Source organism: Varroa destructor, unplaced genomic scaffold (genome assembly GCF_002443255.2).
Source record: "Varroa destructor unplaced genomic scaffold, Vdes_3.0 BEIS01000003.1, whole genome shotgun sequence".
In the NCBI taxonomy this organism is placed as follows: Eukaryota; Metazoa; Arthropoda; class Arachnida; order Mesostigmata; family Varroidae; genus Varroa; species Varroa destructor.
Window position 1 is genome coordinate 43,589,012 of NW_019211456.1, and position 18,391 is coordinate 43,607,402.

The following is an 18,391-nucleotide window of genomic DNA, read 5'->3' on the forward strand; positions in this document are numbered from 1 at the left end:
CTCCAGCGCTTGCTTATCGCACCGACTATCTTTACTTCATACAATTGGCTGTTTTTCTATTGAATGATTAAGAAAAACGAGTCTTTTGATTACACGATGCATCTTTGCAAAACAATACTCTAGTCGATTGTACCGAAAACTGTCATTTGCGTTTCTGTTGGAGTGATACGATCAGTGGAAACCATGCCATCTGTAAGTTTCCGCCATAGGCCATGTCTGTTTTTTTCTCTAAAGTCACTATGTACGATGCGTGCCCCATATGTTATGTTAATCATGTACTGAAAATGACGGCTGTTTCCTTTATTGACATTCAAGGTACGTTTGCTCATTGCGAAGACAGCGAGGGATTCACAAAACAAGCAGAACGTCAACACGGTAGTAAGCTATACATCATATGCATCAAAAGTTTCACAACTATTTTCGACTGTATTCTACCTGGTTTATTTTTTCGATGTTAAATAGCTGAATGTAGACAAATACAAAACTTGATCGATTTCTATGTTTGACAGTCATGTTAGCCGTACACCATCGTTTTTAGTGATATCTGGGACGGCTAATGTTGTTTCAGATGAAAAAAAGAAATTTCGACCGGATGCATCTGGTAGACCTGCCCGCTGACATTTGCCCAGGAGGGGTAGAATTGCGCCCTTTAGATGCAACTAGCAGCCGATTGGTAAGCTGCAGTATTTGTAGAGGTCACTCGGCAAATGCATTTTTGGCCTCATGTGGCCACTCTTTTTGCTCTCACTGTGCAACTCTACGCCCAACCGAGCCAACGGAACCTAGCGCCGACCCAGCCACGCGCAGGATTTGTCAGATTTGGTGTCATCCCTGCAAAGAAAGAAAAGATGCCGAACGCATACAAGTTACGCTAATCCTAGATAACATGAGGTTCGCCTGTACATGTGGATTTGAAGGAAAACTGCGCGAAATTAAGAATCACTTTTGGCGAAATCCGGAGGACGGAGGCCACCGGGAAGGAGTTGAAGACCTTGAGCACGAGACCGAGGACCTTCAAAATATTGACAGAAATGCTGCGATCGACCAGCTTCGTGAGCAGAACGAGAAAATTTTAGGGGAACTTCAGGATTTACGCCTTAAAGTAGAAAGTCGGCTTGATACGCGACTCGGCGGCAAGCAGTATATTTCAATTCACATTAAGGACTTAATCGAGCAGCATCGGGAAAAACGTGACGAGGTGTGGAGCCCGCTTTACCGATGGTGGGGTGATGGCTACCCTTGTGCAACACAAATTCACATAGACGTGGTGAAAAATTCTTCTTGGTTAGGTGTTTACCATCAGACCTTTCTAGAGGCCGCCACACACCCTTGGCCAATGAAGAAGCGAATTCGATTTGAACTGTTGAATTCAAAGGGTGGTGTAGTGAAAACCTACGAAGCTCCACTTTTTGTGAATGGAAAGTCTATTTCAAGGTGTTTTGCGGCACCTCTTAAGGATGGTGGATATGGGCTAAGCAAAGTAATTAAAGTGGATAAACTGCAGCAACATGGCGATATTGTCTCGGAGGATGGCATCCTGTCATTGACGGTTGAAGCAGTATCCCTTTAGTATATTCACATATCCTGCAACGGATGCAACCATTTAACAACAGCTGTTTAGATTCGAGGTTTCTATCGTAGTAACTGTAATCACATGACGTCACAAAATCACTTTTTGCGTACGTTTGCTCGCAGCATTCTGTGATTCACAGCAAGTATGGATACTGTCAGTGCTACTACCATTCAGCAAAGTCAACATAATGCACAAATGGAAATCTTTCTAGAACGATGCTTATATATGGCAGCAAGCAAATACAGTATGTGCTCTTTTTGTAGATTTGTTCTGATTGTTGAATTCTAAGCTAAATTCTATGTGCAGTTTTTCTCATGAGAGCACCAGCAAGCGAACATGTGCGAGACAGCTATTATAACATTAACGACAATCTAACATCGTAATCCACGTTGCCATCTGCGAGCGAATAGGATATGCTATTGTTTAAAATTACGGCTTGCCCAGTAACACAAATTGGAGACAGATGGGCGGCAAGTATCACAGAACGAAGTTGTCATCTCGGTGGGCGCTATGTAAATACTTGGATTGTTGAAGCAATACCATCGTTGCTCTTCGAAAGTATGAAGGATTTTTTTGTTAACGTTTTGTTCGATTGAGTTACGCTAACGTCAGCCTGAACTTTGCAAGTAGTCCGATAGATATTTTCAATCGCTACGACGGAGGTCAGTAGTTCCAATGCTACTTCATGTGTTCATTCTCTAGCCGCAAGTAACAACTATCAATATCGACGAAAAAGTACTTAGTGCCAAGAACAAATCTTGCCTTATAATACGCTTTACTACAAATCAAGTGTGTTGTCTTCAGATGTTACGTTTTTCGTATGCCTCAAAGTGCACAACTATTGCAACTGCACTGTGTTATGGCGAAAAACACTGTGTATACGAATGGACGACAAAATATTAGCGAGTTACGAATTGAGTACGAATATATGTTTGCATTCAGGTGTCACAAGTTGTAAGACCCGATTTGCATAAAAGGAATCTTAAGTGCACTCCTTTAAGCAGATAGCAGAGGATCTACTTAGTTTGGAAGCAACAGCGTTTCGCTTCCCGAAAATATGGGGTAGAAAGAAAACAGCGATTAACGTCAAATGGTTCTCTGAAAAGGTGCTTGACCTTCTTTTTTTATACTTTTTTCTTCATTGTTTGGTTCAAACAATATCATTTACCTATTCATGTATTACTGCAACTGTTTGTCTGTCCGACCCGACCAGAGATTTTCGGTTTGAGATTTTTGGCTGATCGATAGTTTAAATTTTAGAGCTTCATTCTAGAAAGGTGACGTCGATTAGGTATATACTTCTTTGGGAGTTTTTTCGTCCCATAGAGCGTAATGTTAGTTTTATTTTATTTAATAATTTATAAATAATTTAATAATATTAAAAATTAGCAGCCGAAGGTTCACATTTAGACATTTTTTCAAAGAAATTTTTGAAAGAAAAATCTCAAAATAGTAAAAATACTCCTCCGCGAAGTACCACTTTGGTAACGCCAATTCTTTATACAAATAAACAGACCTCAACGACCTAAATTAAAATTGAAACTCTTTTCCTATAGCTAAAACTGATATTTCAGCAGGAAAAAGGTCAAAACCCGAATGCAATAGCTCGGTCGATTGCTTGACACCGGGTCAACATCTTTTTTTGCATGCGTACATATATTGGAAAGGCTTTTTTCTGATATTAATCTGATAAAGTTTTTCGATAAGCTGAATCAAAATTCCAGATGCTCATACACCTAATTTTCAGTTTTCAGATCAAAAATGGCGTGTGAAAACTAAACATGGTGTGTCATGCAATGACGCTAAACGATGGATCTCAACGAACTGAAAAAATACTTAACACCTAAAATTGATTTTTTTTTTAGCGAAAATGGCGAAAACACTGTTGGTCGTACGAATCTTCAGGTGTAACAATTGAGTGAGCATTTTAGCGCGTTTCTAATAAATATGGAGTTGATTTCCGTGAAAAAATTCCTTAACTCATTCTCAGATGAACTCAATTTCAAGAAAAAGAAGTAATTATTTGCTAACAAAACCCTTAAGGAAATCTAAAAGTTTTGCTAACCCCCAGAACAATAAATTGTTTAAAAAAAGCAATTGTTTTCATTCAATATATGTAACTATTTATTAACACAAAGAGGTTGATATAAAAACCTTTAAGCCTGGGTCACGTCCAAGAAACAGAATAACCGTACCGAAATAGATCAGTCGAATTTTTATTTAATAGAATATGTTGGAACTTATTATTAGAAAAGTTAAAAACTTGAGCTTTTCCCGGAAGGGGGATCAACAGGTTTCCCGATGCTATCAACGGTTCTATGTCTATACATCTTTCACAAATTGGCCCATGGCCGACCATATTAACTGGCCTTCTGGGAACAGAATCATTTAGTCAACACTGAAAAAGCCCGTACCTACAATGTAGAAATTTACCCGAAGTCAACATATTACGAGAGAGACAAATTCATCTAGATGAATCTCTAGCTGATTACCAAAACGAACTCATATAATAATTACAGAGGGGTAGTGGGTTAGGTGAATTAATAAACCAGTTAAATCAACGGAAAACCAGGCGCAAAGTAAGGCCTGCGAGCTTATCTAGTCAATTAGTAAGAACACTACTGCAGGGCAGGTATGTATAATGTGTCCCCGTGATGGGCTAGTCCCTAATGTGTTTGCCAGCCAATCTTAGGAACGCGTTCGGCCCGAGTTCAAATCTGGGTATAATCACACACTTAGTTTCGTCCTGGAAACCAGCCACCTGATAGAATGCCTAACGACGATACAGGACATAAAACTCGAAACGTCGAGATATTAATGATGCGATGCTTAGGTTACTGGGAACGAACAAGCTAAGCGCGCTCGTCTGCTATGATAAAACAAATCCGTGAATTTTAGCGATCGCTTGAGTAAGTTAAACTATAGGTTTAAACATACTTTCCAGATCTAGAACCGACACGTAATGTATTATATAAGTGTCACTTGAATAAAATACGTAATAGATATTAATTTAGTTTTAGAACTCTTCGCTACTCTAACCTCGCGAACACCGTTTGGTTGGGAGCGTCTAGCTGGTTGCCATATCAACACGGGTTTAAAACAGTAATAACAAGCGGGGAACATCTGTATGATGGTGTAAACTACAGTAGAGAGTATCCGTCCGCCCGTAATTAATTAGTGAACGACACACGCAATATAAGCCTATCTATTCCGGGTGTTTATTAAACACGCCTTCGTCTTTTGCAAAGGTAAACTTTCATTCAATTTATCGAAATTTTGGTAACACAACAACGATACGTCAGAACGCACACGGCCCCGAAAAAATGGCCGCTGTCGTAAAGTCCGAATGTATGAAGTAGTGTAATGTTCATTGCCAGCTATATGATTTTTTCCTAAAATATGTTGCAATTGTTTATTAGCACGCTAGATAGTTTCGTTGAACGATGAACAAGATGTAAACTATTAGTCCAGATAAATAAGAAAATGGATATAAGAAGACAGAGTTCATTTAGGGTGACATACTCCATTTTAGGAAACTATCAACTTTGTAAAAAATCTAAAATAGACAACCCAAGGACATGAGTTAATATGAAAGGCAGTTTTACAAGTGTGATTAGATATTTTCTTGAATCGCTAGGTTATTATTATTACTTAGGAATGAATTTATTTTTATTTTCAATACGGAAATAGAGCAGTTTGAGGCAGACTAGCTTAACCATCTTCTTTTGACTACTTAGAAGGACTCAATTTGTGTCTAATTTGACTAGTTAATTTAACACGTAGCATACATACGGGCAATGTTTAAAATTTCAGAAGCATGACGCCACCTGAAGTTAAGGAGATACTTCCATCTCGAGGAGCCCTTTTTCATGAAGAGATCCCGCAATTTATTCTTTGCAAGCCTAAGATTCTTCCATTGAAATCAATGACACTTGAAAAGGTCAAGTCTCAATTCCTCTGTCTTTTCAGCATCTCAAGTTATTTCAATATATTCATCACTAGCATGTATAGAAATATATGTTTAACCGATTCTAATACACGTCTGTGTTTTACGTTGCTGTGCAGGTCGAAAACATGCAAAGAGAAGCGGAAGAAAAAGCCAAACAGGCCATTCGATCCTCAGGAATCACCTCGGTAACTGGATGTAAAAACGAATACAAAAATGATATTTAAAAAAGCATAAAGCATATGGCTTGACTATTTACATAGTTACCTATATTGTTAAAGCCTTTGATAAAATATAGGCCATATAGTCTAGACTTCATAAAACCATTGTTACTTTCCTAAGCGGCTGTTAAGACACTAACTATTGACACTGTATGCAATCCAATTTCCGATCGGAAGAATTATGCGTTTTCGCAACTAAAAATGTGATTGTTATGTTGCGGCCTAAAAATATGTGACGTGTTCATTACTTTTTTTCGAAACTGCTAAAATTATGTCTTATTGTCAAAATACCCACACCTATTTCCCAAATATATTGGTTTGTGTGATACGACATGCCAGCCTTATTTATTGGTATAGACTACATAGAATTTCAAACATTCACACTTTAAATTTTCAGAGATATAATTAAAAAATGTACAACTGCTATGAAAAACGTAGTTTGGTTTTGTCATGAGTTACATCTAAGATATACGCCGGTAAATGTTCACTATATATCGTTAAAAATGAACAATCTGTTCCAATTCAAACTTAAAAACAGCCTTATCTGGTTAATTTAGGTCAAGCTTAACTACCTCGGAAGCATCCATTTACATTTATGATTACCTTATTTAAAATAAGAACACCGTTTTTTAAATAGATATTAATGTCTTATTAATATTCCAGATCAACTTTCAACTTATATTATGATTTCAAAAGACGTGTGGTATAGTAATAATATTAACTATCAATTTCATCTTGCTGGAGCAAGTTGAGCTCTCCTGCATCGATTTGGCCCCTTGATTTTGCTCATGATCACACCTTCGTCTAAGTTGAAAAACTGTAAATTGGTGTCGCGAATTACCGGTATTATAGTAATTATAAGCCGAATTATATACCAGATTTTGCATCGGGAATCAATCGTCGTCACATAGTGGAACGTCCGTTAAAGCTAGTTATTTTTTCGGGGGTTGTTAACGGTGACGTAGTGGTAAACCACAACGAGAAGGAACAGCGAGACGCCCATAAGGTTGGCAAAAACTGCCAGTTGAACGTCAGAAATCATCGCGAGGATAAAGATCGCGGGTGATAAAGACAGATAGCTCTGCTAGCTAATCGTCGTTCCGCACTCCCCTGTAATTCAAATTGAGTCAATAACAATTATAATCTAAACTGTAAATAAAAGTGAAGGATTCTTTAAAGAAAATGGTCTATTTTTATGTCACACGTTGGATCGTTCTTTTCCAAATGATTACGTCAAATAAATTCAAAAGTTTATATTGGTGCTTTCCTGCAGCCGTTGTTTAAGCATATTTATTTAAACATTAAGAAGTCATTACAAAAATTATATTACGATAGGTCGTTTGATTCGCATGTTGGTTGTTCGCGTGGCTTATTTACGTGCAAACTCTGAAATATTTGTAAGCTGTTCACGTCTTTGATGAAATTGAGATTAGGAACATGACATAATCCCAGGATGCAACGTATACAATATATTCAATAATCAATAATGGTGGGAACAAACTTCGGGACGTACTTTATGAAGTTATCTCAGGTAATCTAGTTTTATAAAAAATCTCTTGAAAATTTATGTGAAGACTACACCCGATTTCGAACAGTATATCAGTTGACAGAAGATGCACCAATCCCATTCTGCTCAATTGTTTTATTTTCGCCAACTACTTAACAAGAAAGATGCAAGGACCGAGAGATTTTTTTATCGTATTTGTTTGCTTTCTAAGAAGTACCGAAAAGTAGTGGACCACCAGTTCGAAAGCTTACGAATCCGAAGTGTCAAACATTAATTCACCTTTTTACTGTTCGAGGATAGGCTTCTTAGTCACCTCACCACAACGACTGAACTTCAATAGAACGCTTCTTCGACAGTGTACGCGCAAATGACGGGGACCTATCTGCAGCAACAGCTAAAGCAGACGTGGCTCTCTCAGCTGACAAAAACAGCGTCACGGTGTGGACAACTACAGTTCCGTGGAATTGGATGGTTCGGAGTCTTCGCATTTATTCTACGTCTGATCCCCAGTTTTTGACTTACCCGTAGTTTATTAAATACAAAAAAATCCCATATTTTATATATTGCAAGCAGTATACACATCGTATTCTCCTCATGGGAGACCTTCGTCATGTCAGGTTCTGTTTACAATGCATGAATTCTTAGAAGAATGTTCCAATAAATCTATGCTCATCCTTGGACGTTCCTCCACCAAGATATACACAGAAGCTGTTTTCATATCCACAGTTAATGACAACATAACGTCAGGTATTCATATTTCACCTTAGACCACCCTGTAACCAACCCTTTACTACTGAGGTTCTCAATTTTTTTCACCCATCTCATTCGCAAGAAGCACTGTCCTTTAGTCAATTGTGCACATTGTGGCACTCCGGTGATAAAGAGGCGGAGCTTAGCGAACTTCACTCGATGGCGCCATCTAGCGGAGAAGCGCGAGTGAAGCACGGCGTTTGAAATCGCGGCCACAGACCGAATAAATAGTGGTCGGGTAAAGATCGGTTATGTGGACGGTGCCGATGGGCGAATTGAGTGCCGATATTAATATCACGCTATCGCTGGATACTACCATAACTTTTTCAAGCAAACTTCTACAACAACAACTGAAGTGATGGTGCTGCTTCTGATGACCAATTGACGCTTGGACGAAGGAAAAGTAATTGAAAAAAAAAAATAGAAACTTCTAATTTTCATCAGTGCCCCTCATTGGATATATCGAGAATACTTACTTACCCGCAGACGTGTTTGAATCGAGTGACATTTGCTTTGCACTTTCTGTGTCCTGCCTTATTTGTGTTGTTCTACTGCCGTGCGCGATCGGACCACGTATTTAGATTTGTTCCTACTGCTATAAATCGAAATTATTCATTGGTGCTTTGCTGTTATCTGTTAACTATATTCGTTGTGCTCTCCAAGGAGTACGTGATCAGCTTAGTTCTTCCTGAACGTCGCCACCGGCAACACGGGTAAGTTCAATAATGTAGGAACAAAGGGTGAAACAACTTGTCTTACGATTGTGGCACCTGTAAGTTGATACTGAACAAAGCCCGCCATGTGCGTCAAAGTGTACATAAGGGATAATAAGCGGGCATATATTGTTGGCGGAAACCAACGTTCCATTTGACTTTTTTTTTGCTAGAAGTGTATGTAGGTCTTTGCGGGCAGCTTCTAAAAACAATTTTCACTTCCGTTGCATCACAAACAGCTTGTAAACATTATTGTGCGCAAACAATATTGATCACTGAGAAATTCCATTGAAGTTTAAGATCACTAAAGCAAAGTAGTGCGCGCTCGCGAGCTTTTTCCTGTCTTGTAACAGTCACGCAATGATGCACTGTAAGTACCGCTATAGAAGTGAATGCTTTCTCTATTTCCATCTTTAAGTACAGAGATGATATGAGCCTTACGATGGCACTACTTGCTGGGAATCTACGTTATAGTATTATGGCTAGGGTAACGACAGATGAGCCCAAAGAGCTCTAACGAAGATCCCAACAAAAAATGACTGAATAGTCAGATTATTATATTGTCGCCGTTGTTGTTAGTATTCCAAAAAAAAACCGTCGAAATAGTGATAATAGTAGAACTGCATACCTTAACGGCCTTATCAGTTCTTGTTCTGTCTGTCGTCGACTGGATTTGGCAAAAACTGCGGCGATGGATCAGGAAGGTAAAAAATTGATTGCTTTTAAAACAAATGATGCGCAGGGGTGACTTTACCCCCCCCCCCCCCCCAGCGTGCGGTTACTACAACCAGGGTTTTTATTTTTACACTGCAAGAAGTAAGGAATGCATTATAGTACATAGAGCGGACGGATAATCTAAGCGAAGTGATTTCAGTTTTACGTTTGCTTCTATCCTTAAGCATTACTTTAAATGACGGGCTCTCTACGCGTGCTTTCGAACCTAAATGTTTTTACTTATTTCCGAGTCTAGTAAGCAAACATGAGATCGGTTGTCGAAGATAGTTACGTAAGTTTGTAAATTAAGGCCTCTCAAGAGCTTGTCTTGCAAAATGAAACCTAGGCATTTTGATGACGGTGATTAAAAAACAATTAGATTAGAAAGCAGGTCGCCTTTTCGCAACTTCTTGCATACAAAACAGAAATAATTACAATGCCGTACGCAATACAAAATGAAGGTGCCATGGCTCCGGTTCTGGCGTTTTCATCGTTTTCTTTAGCAAGCCCAGTCATAAAAAGGGTTTATACCCGCAGCTGTGAATTCGAGAACACGTAAATAAAAGTGGCAATAGCTGTTCGTACAGAGATTTTTACGATCTGTCTCTGGCAGTATCAATAGTCAATGCACCTGTTCTTGTTTAGTTTGCGAGGATTACTGTTTCCTCAAAGATGGTTCCTCTAAAAATGCTGACAGTGTCGATGATGCTGCTCTGAACGTAAGCTTAAATTTCACTTAAGATTTCTAATTCTATGAAAACATGTAAGTGCACTATTAATTGTTTCGAAAATTTGTGCCAGGAGTCGAAGCTGTACCTAAGTGCCAACAGCACTCTTGCGGTTGATTATTCGGCTCGAGCAGTGCGAAACACCATTGAAACCGCTAGTAACAACAAGAAGCTTTTGTTGATCTTGACATTAAAAGTTGTCTGCACCCACAAGATAATACAGTTCGATTTTGAGATACATTGGCGAGCTAACTGTATGCCATGTGGGAGTTTTCGTAGCAGATCGGTTGAAACCTTCGTATTGCACCACGACGAAGTGCCACAAATGCATTTGGCAGTACAGATAAGGAAGGCGTTAAAGGAAGCTTTCTACTTTTCGGTCGAGTAAGTTCGTTCTGTGCGATTAAGGACAATACTGCTACTACAAGTGGACTAAGTAACGGTCGTCTCGCAAACCCGGCATTCGTTACGCGTCTTCTGTAAACAGATTAGCTATCAAACAGGTTAACTGGACTTCTAGAAGTTGATCAGGAAAAAGATTATGTTGGATATAGTGCTAATCTCACGAATAAACCATCTGGCAGAAAGAAGTCAATTTTGGAATTGTTTTGGCATAGCTTCGAATGGTTGTCGCTGGCAGCCTCAGATGAGCCTTTCAGCTCTTCCGTTGATCTCAGGCAAACGTCAGACGGTCTCAGTTCAATGTTAAACAAACTTGATTAGGTGTTGATCAGTTCTTTAAACTCTGACTCTGTCGGCAGAAGGCATGGGGGCCTCCGTCGCCCCAAACTATAGCAGCAAAGCCCTCAACAATATTAGTGTTAGAAAGGGGAATAGATCGATCCTATGCTTGTTTCAGCACAGATCAGATATGGAAGTTTTTGATTATCGAGGGTTTTGATGATTTTCTGATCTGGAATTTAAAAAGCGTGCACCCTTATTTGTTTCGCTAAAAAAACGTTCTTTAAAAGTTACTCCAGTCATAATTTAGTTTTTCGAAAATCTGGCGGTATCAACACCAGATAAGTGTACCCGGCTTCTCTAGGGCAGGCTAAGGCAACGCAGGCTAGAGTCAGGTCACCCGGTTTGTCGATGTATTCTATACAGTAAGATCAACAACTTTCAGGCCTTGTTGACTGATCTACTCCGATGATGGTGCTGATGACGATTGTGCCTAGATTGGCTCGAGTGGTAGCACTAACTGGAGTTCAGGTTGTTGTTTGAGAGTCTGCCACTGCTGCTAACTCTCGTTGTTCGCTTGGCAGTTCCGATTTTCCTCCAGCTATTACCGCTGTCTTCATAGTTAGCGCTGCTGTCGAGGTAGAGAGGTACGTATCTGCATATGTACATGGTGATTGGCATCGGTGATCCGATACAGAGTGCTAACGGCACAGCAAGCATATAGACGAAAGCCTCGGAGTTAAAGGGAAATGTTGTTTGTTGACGGAATATGAGGGGCGTTTCCAGCACATGATCCGTCCAGGCGCCACAGTCCCACGTGTGCAGCTACTGCCAGCCAGCCGCTGCCTGACACAAGACTGCTGCCGTGGATGCGCGTTCTCTCATAGACCCACATACACGCACATGTTCAGTCGCTCGACACAAACTTGGCTGGCAATGGTGCTTAGGATCTCGAAAACCAACTCAGCAGCACGCTTGGACTCGAATCGTTTTTACTCGAGCACAGGGCTTCGAACACTACATGGGACTTCCTTGTAGTGCCCTAGGGAGGTCCCAGCAAGTCAACATTCACCTAGGGCCGTGCAACAATAATAGGAACTGGTAGTGTGAAAACAAGCAAAAGGCAAACAGCCATGAGGCAGCAGTTGAACCATTAGAACATATATGCCATATATGGAAAGATGAGTAGATGGACCGATAGGTCGTCAGTCCCGTGCTAGAAGACAGTTTTGGTGGGACTGCTGCCGCTCTCTATCGCTGTTGTTGTTGATATTGCTGCCGCTGCTCGTTGGCATTCATTCAGCCTAATCTGTATGACTATTTGCAGGTCTTTATTTCGGTCTTGGGACCGGTCGAGCCGTCCGCTTTTATGACTTGTTCATGACAGCCCGACGTTAAGACTATAGTCGTTGTTTTACTGCTGCTAGAAACGCACAGCTGCCAAGAGCCATGCTCGCAGTGGACCGCACTGTTTTTCGGTTCCTAGAGGCAATGAATGAAGAACTTTGTAGACACAATGTAGCCTCCGTGGCTTTTGGTGTGAGACGGCTACGCTTGGCTGTTTACATTCGGAAATAACGATCGCCTCAAGACCGGGCTTAGAGGCAACAAAGTCAAAAATGGAAGACAGGAAAACAATGAACCTATCTATGATTTGCCAGTCTTGATTGTGCCGCATAGCAGATTGACAAGCGCAACTGTCAATAGCTGAAACGGTTGCAGTGATTAGACAGTATTGAAACAAATAAGCAGAAACGCAGGCTGCAACAGTAGGACACAGAGAGTAGGCCTGCACGCAACCATGAACAGTCCATATTTCGGGCGTCCATAGGGAGAATATTTCGCATAGTCATGCTGGCAAGGAAGTGCCTTGCTTGTGTCGAAAATATTACCGTACCTAAACATAGAATTTTCTGTGCATCAGGACTAAAGCCGCAAAAGACGTTTTTGTTAACTACGGATAACTCGTTGTAAGTAACAAAGATTTCACTAGCGTTGATCAATTTGGAAAGTGGATTTTACAGACAAGGCTGCGTAGGCTAGGCGCGTGAGAGAAAATCCTGTCACGCTTTTTGTTAAGGGAAAATCATTAGTTGGCAGCGTTGACGGAGGCAACACGATAGCTTTCCGGTAGCTGCCCCATTATGTTCCTGTCATTCGGAATAATAAAGCTGAAGCAAACGTTCATTCCCGTACGGCAAAATTTACTAATCGCTTCAGAAATTGATTCAGGTCAGGTGACATAAACAAAGAGGAATGGAGAGAACGCAAAAGCAAGGGACCACGTCTTACCGTAAAACGCAGCTTCAATCACAAGCGTCGTAAAAAGGAAAAACGAGCTTTTGCTGAGCTGTTGAGAGGCCGTCAAATTAATAGATGGTTTGTCACTAAAGGGTATTTTAAACGAACGAATTGGTAAGCTAAATACAAATTTATGTTAGCCAGAACTAGGAATATTATAAAATGGCGCCTGTTTCCATCGGAGTGTTTGTGTCATCTGTTTGGTATATTATGGGAAAATATTGAGAACTTTTGCCTATTCATAATACTACATATACCTACATATTCATAATAAATTACAAACATAAGAGGCTACTACGAGGCAATATTGGCTACTCAAAAAAATGTAGTTTTTTTTTCGATTAGAGTGAGTAACACCGTTGGTATGACACACAATAATGCTGTTTGATGCGTCAAACTTATTACCATAACTTTTTACACTGCTTCTACACATTTTGAATATTGACCTCAAAATAAATTGGCAATAGTATGGCGGTACTACGGAACTATTTAATTAGTAATAATATTAATTATATTTAATAATATTAATTAATTTAGGTTTCTATGCGGTTTGTAGGTTGTGGATATGGTAAACAATGTATCATACATGTTTGAATCATTTTCATTATTAATATTATTGTTACGCAACTCATTGTTACTAGTAGACCCAGTACCGAAGAAGTGCGACAAGCCTATTGGCCAAAATCGTGCCATGATAATAGGCACTCATCATCATACTTATTAATTCACAGTCATTGTCTGATATCCGATGGGTCCCTAGTAACTAAGGCTACACATCATTTATGTGTGATCATCCACATTGGGGTAACTTTGCCACTGTCACATTCTGTACCCCACCCTTATTGCACTCCGTTTGCGTAAACGCTGACGTTGCCAAGTCCGTCGATCCCGCGCCCGCCTGGGATAAAATAGTGCCTCTGAATTCTACCAGCATTCTAGCGTTATTGCATCCAATGCATCAAGTTGGGCGACCATAATCAATTCTGTGTTGCCTCATTACATGGCCCAGCTCTATCTATTGTAACCGCTCCGTTATTTTAGCCTTTCTGTAGCCCCCTAGCTCTCAAGAAAGCTGCATTTGTACTATCAAGCAAAGTCGTACATGCAAGAATAAGTGTATCTGGCTCTCGACAGGGAACGACGTTGCGAATGCTTCCGGAGCGTCAGTTGCGCCATTAACAGTAGCTAGCGGCATTATTCGTTGGCGCACTCTCCTGTACAGAGTACACTACTGCTTTTGGCTTTCTGGGGTGCTCCCATAGGCGTAAGGCCTGGTATGCTTAAACTGGGGGCGACCAATGAGTCATCAGTGCTGTCACTCATGAGTCTCTATCCCGTACTTTCCCTATTCGGCTTCCCTTGTTGGCTCCAGACCCTGTCTTTCGACGAGCATACTCACAACGCCCTGCTGGCAAATATTGGCACGGGCCCAGCATCAGTATTGCGGGCTCAGCCGACTCCTGCACCGATGTTGGAGAACTCCTATGCGTTGTTGCGAGATTCCCCCTTCAAGGGAAGACATCGCTCAACTCAACAACGAACCTGAGTTATTCAGGACAAGGATCATACGAGATACCCTCGCGAATGAATACATCGAGAGATATAAAACAGTTCTGCTAATGGCTGAGAGACGAACTAGCGAACCGCAAGGCTTGAGTATTATAGGAAATAGGAGCCATTGCTGCATCGTGCTGTGACGATAACCGAAAATTCTTTATCGTTGAAGGGTGAAGGAGCTTTGGGGTGGTATATCGGGGGTGGAAAAAGAATAAAGGTGATGAATTGTCACGAATTTCAATGTTGTCCTGCGGTGCTATGCGTTTCTATAGCAGACTACCTTCAGAGGACGATGGATGAAATGTTGAGACAAGAAGGGGTGCTTATATCTTTGAAACAGCAGCATTCGTTAGAAATGACATTATTCAGTGGCATAACGATATCTGGGTGCAAGTAATTATTTACTGGAATAAAAAGTCTGGTTGGACCAGAGGGTCGAGTAGTGCACCTCCTTGTTAATGTTTAAAGCCTTTTTTAGATCTTTTACAGAAACAGTGAAAAGAGCTACTGGCAATTATTTACTAATAGTGCATACATTGTAAAGTCGTATGTATCGCATAAATGCAGGTGCTCAATAAGTATAATGGATGGTTGCTCGCTATGCAGATATAGTAAAAATGAGCTTTGAAATGTGAATTGAAATGATCAGTGTTTTTTCGTATGTTAGTCGAGCCCCGTTGTATGTAAGAGATCTATACTTCTAGCAAATGTGTAACTGATGTAAGATTAAATGTGGATCTCTACGGTCGTAATAACAGTGCCTGAATCGATGCTAAAGAGACCACAGGTTATACCGAATGGCTGACTATTTTTGGAAAATTTTCGTTTAGAAATCAATTTCAGGGTTAAGATGCAGCATACTGAAAGGTTTTGTGTGCTATGTATGTTATCTATGGCACAACACAGTACACGCAAATTCGTACTGCCCTAATTTAATCTATTTTAGACGCAGCGAAGGTTCAGCAACGAAAACCATAAAGCTATGGTAAACGACTATTTCCGTTCGACCACAATACTAAACAGTATCGTTTGCAAGCTTTCTGGTGAATCACAGTCTACCCTAAGACCCACCTCTTTTCTATAGTAGCTCAATTATACTTCTTTTTGCGGAAAACAATGCTTGTATTAGAACCTAATTCCTTTTAAACACACCTGAATGAATGAATACATTTTATTCTGCGTCTGAGAGCTCAGTTATTAGCTAGTAGTATTTAATTTCTTATGATTAGAAAGACATGTTTCAATGATTATAGGCGGCTCGAAATAAAAATTTTACAAAATAGTTTTTGTACCTGAATATTAAGCTTCATTTGTGAGAAAGTAACTATTTACGGAATGCCCGCATATGCACAGGTAAACTGTAAAAAGAGCCCTGGAAAAACGTGTGTGAAGTAAAATTGAACTAATCTGTAACGTGGCAGTGGAATATGATATAACATCTATAGGAAATAACCAAAACAGTTACGAAATTAATTAAATACCTTTAACTACTTATTCTGGTTTTTCTGATGGTGGCAGAAAATGATTAAGAAGGGACGATAGGCTTTGAATGGACATGGCCTCTCTACTTAATAGGCTTAAGACATACACAGCGGTAGACCATTATCTCCTGCGTTTCATACAGAAGACTGGCGACACTGGCAGTACTGCTCCCAAGAGGACTGGGGTGGCAGATAGCATAACCCGGAAAACTCTGCCGAATAATATCGGCATCCCTCCGCATCACTAGCTAGTTTTCTAAGTGGGCACCCTATGACCTAGTTATGCGTTTTTCGAGGGGCACACGGTCTCCTTAAGAAGGTGATAGACATAGTGGCTCATCGTAAAGCACAACAGAAGTACTGTAGAGTGTCGAGAAGACGACCTCTTTGAATAATAATTATGTTTACGATTTATCAAACCGAATATGCATGATGACAACATGGGGCTACTAATCCTATATAAAGTTAAGATTCGTATTGGGACGATTACTAATTTGTATCATTTATGTAAACCGTAAACAATAAATGAATGTAAATTGAATCTGTTTTATCGAAGAAGAACTTCGGCGACCTTACCGGTTTTAGGCTAATTCCAATATCTATTGCAGTGGCCTTACGGTTTTTTGCTATTACTCTTTAGCCTGCTTGCTTAACTGAAAATTCTTATGATTAACTACTCGACACCGGAATCAAACCTATTTAAGCTCACTGAAAAAAATCTCTAGGTCTAGTGCTGGTCTAATCTAGTTTATAGTGACGCACAATATCGGTAATAAGCTCGAACCCGTTTATTTGTGGTCACTGCCAGTCGTTATAGTTTAACCTAACCCGACAGATTTAAAATTTTGTTGCTCTTCCTGAATTTCTTGTAGCCTACACTAATCCGCCTATTAAGCTCTGTAGGCCGTAGATAGCTAATATTATCGTGAGTTGATCAAAAGCCAAAATGTACAACCTTACTGCATATACTTCGTTTTTGAGCAAAAAGGCAAAAACATTAAAACTTTCGACAAGCTTTATCCCCCCCCTCCTCCCTTTAGAATGCTAAAAAGGACTTAAACTAATTACTAATAGTATCTGTGACTAAATTTTCGTGAATTAATACTTATCCCCCCCCCCTGAATGAATGAATACATTTTATTCTGCGTCTGAGAGCTCAGTTATTAGCTAGTAGTATTTAATTTCTTATGATTAGAAAGACATGTTTCAATGATTATAGGCGGCTCGAAATAAAAATTTTACAAAATAGTTTTTGTACCTGAATATTAAGCTTCATTTGTGAGAAAGTAACTATTTACGGAATGCCCGCATATGCACAGGTAAACTGTAAAAAGAGCCCTGGAAAAACGTGTGTGAAGTAAAATTGAACTAATCTGTAACGTGGCAGTGGAATATGATATAACATCTATAGGAAATAACCAAAACAGTTACGAAATTAATTAAATACCTTTAACTACTTATTCTGGTTTTTCTGATGGTGGCAGAAAATGATTAAGAAGGGACGATAGGCTTTGAATGGACATGGCCTCTCTACTTAATAGGCTTAAGACATACACAGCGGTAGACCATTATCTCCTGCGTTTCATACAGAAGACTGGCGACACTGGCAGTACTGCTCCCAAGAGGACTGGGGTGGCAGATAGCATAACCCGGAAAACTCTGCCGAATAATATCGGCATCCCTCCGCATCACTAGCTAGTTTTCTAAGTGGGCACCCTATGACCTAGTTATGCGTTTTTCGAGGGGCACACGGTCTCCTTAAGAAGGTGATAGACATAGTGGCTCATCGTAAAGCACAACAGAAGTACTGTAGAGTGTCGAGAAGACGACCTCTTTGAATAATAATTATGTTTACGATTTATCAAACCGAATATGCATGATGACAACATGGGGCTACTAATCCTATATAAAGTTAAGATTCGTATTGGGACGATTACTAATTTGTATCATTTATGTAAACCGTAAACAATAAATGAATGTAAATTGAATCTGTTTTATCGAAGAAGAACTTCGGCGACCTTACCGGTTTTAGGCTAATTCCAATATCTATTGCAGTGGCCTTACGGTTTTTTGCTATTACTCTTTAGCCTGCTTGCTTAACTGAAAATTCTTATGATTAACTACTCGACACCGGAATCAAACCTATTTAAGCTCACTGAAAAAAATCTCTAGGTCTAGTGCTGGTCTAATCTAGTTTATAGTGACGCACAATATCGGTA

At 39.9% G+C, this 18,391-nt stretch overlaps 4 protein-coding genes across 8 annotated transcripts in view; 3 read left to right on the forward strand and 1 right to left on the reverse strand.

Annotated features, from left to right (window-relative positions):
- The first annotated feature begins 54 nt into the window (after positions 1-54).
- Positions 55-2,553, forward strand: LOC111246451 (uncharacterized). Of its 3 annotated transcripts, XR_015322934.1 has the most exons (4): positions 55-192; positions 316-378; positions 569-2,235; positions 2,516-2,553. XR_015322934.1 is itself a non-coding variant. In XM_022796057.2 (3 exons), the coding sequence occupies exons 1-3, from the start codon at positions 184-186 to the stop codon at positions 1,568-1,570; spliced, it is 1,074 nt and encodes a 357-aa protein (XP_022651792.1). In that variant the 5' UTR covers positions 55-183; the 3' UTR covers positions 1,571-2,553. The 3 variants fall into 3 exon arrangements, 2 of the variants coding, with proteins under 2 accessions (XP_022651792.1, XP_022651793.1); XM_022796057.2 differs by having other exon boundaries at positions 569-2,553; XM_022796058.2 differs by having other exon boundaries at positions 316-375; positions 569-2,553.
- Positions 1,721-6,071, forward strand: BBIP1 (BBSome interacting protein 1). Of its 2 annotated transcripts, none has more exons than XM_086982471.1 (3): positions 1,721-1,817; positions 5,387-5,513; positions 5,639-6,071. In XM_086982471.1, exons 1-3 carry the CDS (start codon positions 1,789-1,791, stop codon positions 5,744-5,746), a joined length of 264 nt encoding a protein of 87 aa, XP_086838597.1. In that variant the 5' UTR covers positions 1,721-1,788; the 3' UTR covers positions 5,747-6,071. The 2 variants fall into 2 exon arrangements, with proteins under 2 accessions (XP_086838597.1, XP_086838598.1); XM_086982472.1 differs by lacking the exon at positions 1,721-1,817 and adding an exon at positions 4,683-4,821.
- Positions 6,072-6,626: 555 nt separating this feature from the next.
- LOC147756992 (dolichyl-diphosphooligosaccharide--protein glycosyltransferase subunit 4) lies at positions 6,627-7,686 on the reverse strand. The gene is made up of 2 exons (XM_086982473.1): positions 7,527-7,686; positions 6,627-6,850 (listed from the first exon to the last, which is right to left on the reverse strand). The coding sequence occupies exon 2, from the start codon at positions 6,780-6,782 to the stop codon at positions 6,669-6,671; it is 114 nt and encodes a 37-aa protein (XP_086838599.1). The 5' UTR covers positions 6,783-6,850; positions 7,527-7,686; the 3' UTR covers positions 6,627-6,668.
- A 382-nt stretch (positions 7,687-8,068) lies between these two features.
- Positions 8,069-18,391, forward strand: part of LOC111246448 (uncharacterized) — a 259,672-nt gene continuing 249,349 nt past the window's right edge. Inside the window, exon 1 of one of the 2 annotated variants that reach the window (XM_086982453.1) lies at positions 8,069-8,710. The gene's annotated coding sequence lies outside the window, so the exon portion shown is untranslated. The remainder of the gene's footprint in view (positions 8,711-18,391) is intronic. The other variant, XM_086982460.1, reaches the window with a different exon arrangement.